General features: G+C 36.3%; 1 protein-coding gene across 4 annotated transcripts in view; it reads right to left on the reverse strand.

Moving 5' to 3' along the window:
* Positions 1-8,039, reverse strand: part of LOC141325582 (echinoderm microtubule-associated protein-like 4) — a 137,861-nt gene that overhangs the window by 20,531 nt on the left and 109,291 nt on the right. For all 4 annotated transcript variants that reach the window (XM_073834363.1, XM_073834361.1, XM_073834362.1 and 1 more), the window contains 5 exons: positions 7,967-8,036; positions 5,806-5,916; positions 5,059-5,154; positions 4,599-4,733; positions 3,084-3,219 (listed from right to left, as the gene is read on the reverse strand). In XM_073834363.1, the coding sequence (XP_073690464.1) occupies positions 3,084-3,219; positions 4,599-4,733; positions 5,059-5,154; positions 5,806-5,916; positions 7,967-8,036 (548 nt within the window). The remainder of the gene's footprint in view (positions 1-3,083; positions 3,220-4,598; positions 4,734-5,058; positions 5,155-5,805; positions 5,917-7,966; positions 8,037-8,039) is intronic.

An 8,039-nucleotide genomic window follows, 5' to 3' on the forward strand; every position in this document is an offset into this window, starting at 1 on the left:
GTTCTTCACCAAACTGTTGTTGGATTGTTGGAAGAAGTTGCTGTTGGAGGGTGTTTTGGTATCATTCTTTATTCATGGCTGTGTTTTGGGGCAAAATTGTGAGTGAGTCCACTCCCTTGGATGAGAAGCAACCCCACACATGAATGGTCTCAGGAGGCTTTACTGTTGGCATGACACAGGACTGATGGTAGCGCTCACCTTTTCTTCTCCGGACAAGCCTTTTTCCAGATGCCCCAAACAATCAGAAAGAGGCTTCATCGGAGAATATGACTTTGCCCCAGTCCTCAGCAGTCCATTCACCATACTTTTTGCAGAAGATCAATCTGTCCCTGATGTTTTTTTTTGGAGAGAAGTGGCTTCTTTGCTGCCCTTCTTGACACCAGGCCATCTTCCAAAAGTCTTGTCCTCACTGTGCGTGCAGATGCGCTCACACCTGCCTGCTGCCATTCCTGAGCAAGCTCTGCACTGGTGGCACTCCGATCCCGCAGCTGAATCCTCTTTAGGAGACCATCCTGGCGCTTGCTGGACTTTCTTGGACGCCCTGAAGCCTTCTTAACAATGCAGTGGAAAGTTTTTTTTTCGGGATTAAGTTCATTTTCATGGCAAAGAAGGACTATGCAATTCATCTGATCACTCTTCATAACATTCTGGAGTATATGATAATTGATATTATAAAAACTTAAGCAACAACTTTTCCAATTTCTAATATTTATGTAATTCTCCAAACTTTTGGCCACGACTGTAGTCTATAGGTACTCAAGATTAACATAAGATTGGGTGAAACTGTGTGTTAAGCCCCCTTTAAAGTGCTTCGCTGGGCTCTATGATTGGGAGTAGTAGTTTCTGTCCTTTAGGGGGCGCTGTGTCACAGGACTGCAATGTACAGATTGAGGGGGTAAATAAAGGAGTGATAAATGAGCAGGAGCTGGCAGCGTTTCAGCCTGTGGTGCAGCCAATCCAGTTCCACAGCATGCCAGTGAAAACCATTACAACTCCAGGATCAACACAGAGAAAACAATCTGTCAACTTGTTCATACAGACACTAGCATGCATGCATGCAAACAGTTTCAGTCACATTATCACGAGTGGCGGACTTCCAAAGAAAGTCTTCTTGAAAGCTACTCTCTGCCACAGGTTTCTAGAAGTTTCTCTTTCTGTCATTGTCTGCTTGAAATGACTGCTGGTCTCATTAACATAACTCTGAACTGATGGACATTAAAAGGACTAGTTCACTTCCAGAACAAAAAGGCACAGATAATATACTTACTGCTTTGCCATCCAAGATGTTCATGTCTTTCTTTTTTCAGTTTTAAAGAAATTATGTTTTTTGAGGAAGACATTTCAGGAATTATATCCATATAGTGGACTTCAATGGTGCCTGCGAGTTTGAACTCCCAAAATGCAGTTTAAATGCAGCTTCAAAGGGCTCTAAACAATCCCAGCCGAGAAAGAAGGGCCTTAAATTGACAATTTATGTACTTTTTAACCTCAAATGCTTGTCTTGTCTCGTCTCTGCGATGCTAATGCGTAGTCTGTGTAATCCGGGTCAATACAAGGTATGTCAAAAACTTCCTTCTTGTTTTCTTCTTGAACTTCAAAATCGTCCAACATTGCTGTTTCACCTTTTTATTTTTGTAAAGAGTGTTTGATCTTCTTTGCATGTTCACTTTGTAAACACTGGGTCGGTACTTCTGCAGCAATATAGGATGAATTTAAGGTTAAAAAGTATATAAATTGTCAGTTTGTTTCGAAAATGACAGATCATTTTGCTAGATAAGTCCTTTCTTCCTCGGCCTGATCGTTTAGAGCCTTTGGAAGTTGCATTTAAACTGCATTTTGGAATTTCAAACTTGGGGGCACCATTGAAGTATAATATATGGAGAGAAATCATGAAATGTTTTCCTCAAGAAACGGAATTTCTTACTGACTGAAGAGAGAAACTCCCTTTAAGGTACCTCAAAGAGCCATGGTACATTTTTTTTCCTGATAGCACAACTGTTTTCGACACTGATAATAATAAAAATGTTTCTTAAGCAGCAAATCAGCATATTAGATTGATTTCCAAAGGATCATGTGACACTGAAGACTGGAGAAAATTCGGCTTTGCATCATAGGAAAAATTACGGTAACACTTTAGAATAGGTAACACTTACTCACTATTAACTACGACTTATTAGCATGCATTTTACTAGAATATTGACCATTTATTAGTACTAATTAAGCACATATTAATGGCTTATTCTACATGAGCTTATTCTACATCCCTAATCCTACCCAATACCTAAACCTAACAACTACTTTACTAACTATTAGTAAGCAGCAAATTAGGAATTTATTGAGGGAAAAGTTGTAGTTAATAGTGAATAAGTGTTACCTATTCTAAAAAAATATTCAAACAGAACAGTTTCAACTGTGATACTTTTTTTAAAGTAATTTTATTACACTGTTTTTACTATATTTCTGATCAAATAAATGCAGCCTTGATGAGCATAGACTTGTAAAGAAATGCTGGCAGATGAACTCAATTTTGTATAAACCAGGCACATATGGTCAACTGTGAGGGTCAGCGAGATATTATTTATTGCATTTACCATAGTGTAATAAATTCCTCTTTTTAACTGAGTGTATTTTACTACTGAAGTGAAAATGATTGAATGGCAATCATAAACTGAGCTTTTGACATGACATGAGAAATAAACAAAGATTTCCTATAGTAGTGTGCCATCAGAGTGGTAAATCCTACAACCTACGTAGTTTGTTAATACAGCATGTGTTTTTTGGTAGAACAGAATGTGGTTATGCATTGACCCTACATGCATCTGGCCTCATTCTACTTCCTTTATTTTCTTTTATGGTAACTTTATAACTTCTCTTGTCTGTTTGGTTTCAGAAGGTGCAGCGGATCAGAGGATCAGACTGGGTTTGGGGAAGGATACAATCACTTGCCACCAAAGTACTTTTTTTCCTTGTAAGGAAATGCAGGTGGTGATGACAAAATGAGGAGAATGTTAATGCGAAGGTATGTGTTTTAGTATGCTGGCAGTGCTAATAATGTGCCCGTGTGTGAAAAAACAGGGGTTTACCTTTTGGCCCTTTCCCTGGTGCTGGTTCAGCGGTGCTGCGGGTCCATATCAGCATGATTCCTCCTGAGTCTCCAGTCAGGATGTCTCCATTATTGAGGAAGGCCAAACACTGGACAAATTTGGGCTTCTCGTATTTCTGTCATAAACACACAAGCAAACGTAATAAATATAAAGTCAGTTTTTATAAACCTGACGTACTCTGTACTAGTCTGTGCTTTGTATAGCAAGCAGAGTGTAGCATTAGTCTATAAATGTTTCTTGGGCTGGGAAAGGTTGCCAAAGTAATTTATCTTTATATTTTTTTACTCTATTTCATACATAACTCAATATGTACTGTATTTTCTGTATTTGAAATAGTGATTTTTTTTTCCAATCAGTAAAAACTATTTTAAATAATTATGGTATATTTTTCACATTGTTATTTACTAAATGAGCACAATATATGAAACAATACAATAAAGTAAAAAAAAAAACAATATTTACCTACAGTACATCTATTTTTACTGAAACATTTTAAAAAGACAAAGAGGGATCATGAAACTAGTCTTATCACACAGTCTTTGGGAAATTCAACTGTTAAAGGGAGGAAGTGTTATTATGGATTATAGATTCATATTTTAGCCAAATTTGACAGTTTACAGTTAAACCCCTGGTTTCACAGACAAGGCTTAAGACTAGTTCTAGACTAAATGTAGGTCTGAGCTGTTTTAACTGAAAGAAACTTGCACTGACTGATCTTAAAATATATCGGTGCCTTTGTTTTGTCTTAAAATGCACATTAGTCATTTTTAAAGTATGTTTATAAAAATTACTTAAATGTCCTAATTGAACTATAGCCTAATCCTGGTTTAGTCTAAACCCATCTGTGAAACCGGGCCATTATGTCTTAATGAATGGTTTGTTTCTTAAAAACAGGCCGTTTTTCATGAGCTGTTAATTAATGGACTAGAGTTGGATTATTTGTGAATTATTGTGATGTTTTTTATCTGCTGTTTGGACTTTCATTCTGACGGCACCCATTCACTCCACTGGTAAAGATTGAATTTCTTCCAAATTTTGATAAGTAAACAAACTCTACACTACCAGTCAAAAGTTTGTGAACAGTAAGATTTTAATAAAAATAATCCTGAAAAAAAAAAAAAAAACTGTTTTAAATGTTGATAATAATAAGTCAGCATATTAGAATGATTTCTGAAGGATCATGTGACACTGGAGACTGGAGTAATGATGCTGAAAATTTAGCGTTGGTCACAGGAATAAATTACATTTTAAAATATATTCAAATAGAAAGCAGTTATTTTAAATAGTTAAAATATTTTACAATATTACTGCTTTTGCTGTATTTTGAATCAAATAAATTCAGGCTTGGTGAACAGAAGAGAATTCTTTAAAAACTGTTCAAAAACCTTTGACTGGTAATGTATATCTTGGATGGCCTGAGGGTGAGTACATTTTCAGCAAACTTTTATTTTTGGTTGAACTATTTCTTTAAAATATATAAGCGTGTGTTCTTACGCCGAAGATGCCTTGTTTGCGTGCGAGTGAGGAACCGCTCCAGGTCCAGAAGAAGATATGGGATTTCCCACACGTGACAATGGTGTTGGCGTCAGTCGGGTGAAACTCCACCGCTAAGACCACTTCATTGGTTGTCTAAAAAAAAAAACCCAAAAAACACCACATTGGTAAAATCATTACTTCAAGAACAAAGAGATGAGAGGAAGCATACGAGGAATGTGCAATGAAAAAAGGGCAAAAAGGTACAAGTGAAACAGACATGGCAAAACATAAAAGGACAAGAAGGAAGGCATCCGAAACAAGATGAAAATGACTGAGAAAAAAGGAGAAGAAGGAAACAAGATAAGGGCTAAAAAAATCTAAAAGAAAGGAACAAAGGAAGGCAGACGGTAAAAGAGGAAGGGAGTGGCGATATGTGAGACCAAAGAAGGAAATAAATAAAAGAAGTGTGTCCACCTACCTTAATCTCAGCGATTTTTGATTTCTTCTGCCAGTCCCACACAGTCAGCATGTGCTCATTAGAGTCATCAATCACACTGAGATGAATGCCTGAGTCCTACAAACACACACACACACAGATTGAGCATCACAATTCCATATGGTAACATTTTAGATTAAAATACTGTTCACTTTGAACAGAGCTGAAAATGACCAATAAGTGACGGTTGATGTCGAAAAACAAGCAGACTCATAAAGACTTGAGAAGTAGTTTTTCTATCCACAACTTTTCACAATTTATATGACTCTGCACCATATTTGTTGAATGAAATCCAGTGCTTTCTAATTCTAATTTGCTAATTTTAGTGTACTGATGCTAAAAACAGCAACTGTTTTGCTCTAGCGGGTTAGAATTATGGCCAGTGACAGAAGAAAATGCAAACATGACCCAGATGTTTTCTACTACATCTGTTGGTATTTTATGACATCCAAACAGTGACAGAAAAATTACAGATTTGGTGAAAAAGCTTATTTATAAATATGTGTTTCTGTAGTTGGCATTTTAAGTACTTCTACATTTAATACATTCTTATTTTTTTGAAGAAAACTGATGGAAATTTGTTTAATTGATGCTTTTGGGTTGCAGGGCTGTGTTATAACTCATGCATACCAGTTATCATTATCACCTCTAATTAGACCTTATTCACCATTTTAAACCATTTTGCACACAATGTTTCAAATAAAACTAGACGGCTGATGTTAGACTCACGGCTTTAGAGAAAGCAAGGGATCCAACTCCTCTCTCAAAGGTGCCGAGGCCGATGATCTGCAGCGTGGACAGACTGACAGAGTCCCAAACTCTTACGTGAGGCTGAAGCGGCTGCAGATCACAACATAGAGACAGTCAAATATCACAGCAGGGATTCATGAGTTAAACATCCAAAAACAAGCAATAAAAGAGGTAAAAAAAAAAAAACTTCTGTAAAGTGTTTTTACAGTGTGTTCCTAAGTTCCTTAGCGATCCTCTGAATACCTGCAGCTAGATGTGTTTGTTTTTGCACTTTCAGGACATAATGTTTGTTTTGAAAGTTTGTTTGAACTAGCCAGCTATTCTAGACCGGTTCTTCTATTTTGCATAATTAAAGCCAAAAATGAAGCACAATATTTTAGAATTAAGTACAGTAGTTTAACAGGTCCTTGAAAGGAATACTGACAGGACAAAACTGACAAAAATAGCTATTATGGATGAATGAGGCACTTGTATCTAGGGTTGTACTGAATGTTTGTCAAATTATTTGGCCAAAAATAGAAAAAAAAGTGACACGATGACAACAATGACGTGACATGATCAAATAGAGGTGCGCACTAATGCAGAAAACATGTTGGCAGTGTGGAAGCATTTAAAACTGTCAGAGAAAGACGCAAAATTCATTACACACAGACAGTGCAAGACTGTTTAGTATCGCATCGCATGTCGCATCGCATGTCGCATCGCATGTCTTCCATGTTACTGTTACTACAGGTCTATTAATACATTTATTATAACATTCTTCTTTGCTCAGCAAGGCTGCATTTATTTGTACATTAAAAAACACATGCCTGATTCAAGAAGAGGGTCTTAAAAATGGCCAAAGAATATTATTATTTTTTACTAACTTATTAATTCACGCAATGGTAAAAAAAAAAAAAAAAAAAAAAAAGCTAAATACACGGGGGAAAAACACGATAAATCACGTTCGGTAATCTGCCTTCGGCCCAGTATGTAATTTTGTTTGGCTTTGGCTTTTATTTCGGTGCATCCCTACTTGTATCACACTTTAATTCACTGCAGTTATAAGACTATCAATGTTGAAAGACAGATACAGAACAGTTTTATAAATTACTTGACATTGTTAGAAGGTGAATATAAAAAAGACTGAATGCCTACATACTCAGAGAGACACAATTACACTATTGTTCAACAACTGGGGGTCAGTATGATTTTTTTTTATGTTTTTGAAAGTCGTCTCTCATGCTCACCAATGCAGCATTTATTTGATCAAATATACAGTAAAATCAGTAAATGTCACACCCCTGGACTTTCATGTTGGTTTCTCCCATTTTCCCCCGCAGTTCTGAGTGTTTTTGGTTTCTCCCTCATCGTCTGCACCTGTGTTTGTAATTAGTCTGTCTATTTAAGGTGTGTGTTTTCCCCTGTATTCTTGTCGGTCTTTAATGTTATCCTGATGTTTCCACTCCGTGTTCCTGTGTCTGCCTGTTCCCATTGGATTTATTAAATGTTCGTTTTTTACTACATCGTTGTTCGTCTGTTCCTGCCTGATTTGTGACAGTAACATTGTAAAATAAATTTTGACTTTTTTTTACTAGCGGGTGCAGGACACTATAGTTAATTTATGCAAGTGAGGATAGCAAAATAAAGTAAACGTACAGCCGACAAATTTGGGACTAAAAATGAGAGGGACTTTGACCTGATCATGCTTAGCTTAAGTGTTTTTCTTTAATTGCTAATGCGACCGTTTTACACCACAGACTGAACAAAATTAAGCATTGCTTAGTAATTGGTAAACAAATAATTGATAGTTGTGTTAATATTGTCATATTAACAGTTTGAATTTTTGGCTGATTGTAATTCAGTACATACCTTTCTATCAAACTAATCTGACATTAGCAAGATGAATTTGTTCTGACACAGTTTAACTTGTTTTAGTTCTTGTCATATTTTATTACCATTTTCTAAACTACTGTATAACAAATAAACTGTGATAATGTGAGAAATGTTGAAGGTGTCTGAATTAATTTTGGTTTCCTTTTCCCACCTTTGTTCAATTTAATATATCCTTGTTAAATAAAATTATTCGGTAACGGTAGTGCACATTAAGGCAAACATAGGTTTGTGCTTTATAATTAATAGCTGCATTGATAAAACTCACCCTGCCATCCTTATCCACGCCTGCTATCTGTCCTGTGGCAATACGGATCTTATCTGGGTGAACAGCAAGACTA

The sequence above is a fragment of the Garra rufa genome, chromosome 2 (assembly GCF_049309525.1).
Source record: "Garra rufa chromosome 2, GarRuf1.0, whole genome shotgun sequence".
NCBI classification, from domain to species: domain Eukaryota; kingdom Metazoa; phylum Chordata; class Actinopteri; order Cypriniformes; family Cyprinidae; genus Garra; species Garra rufa.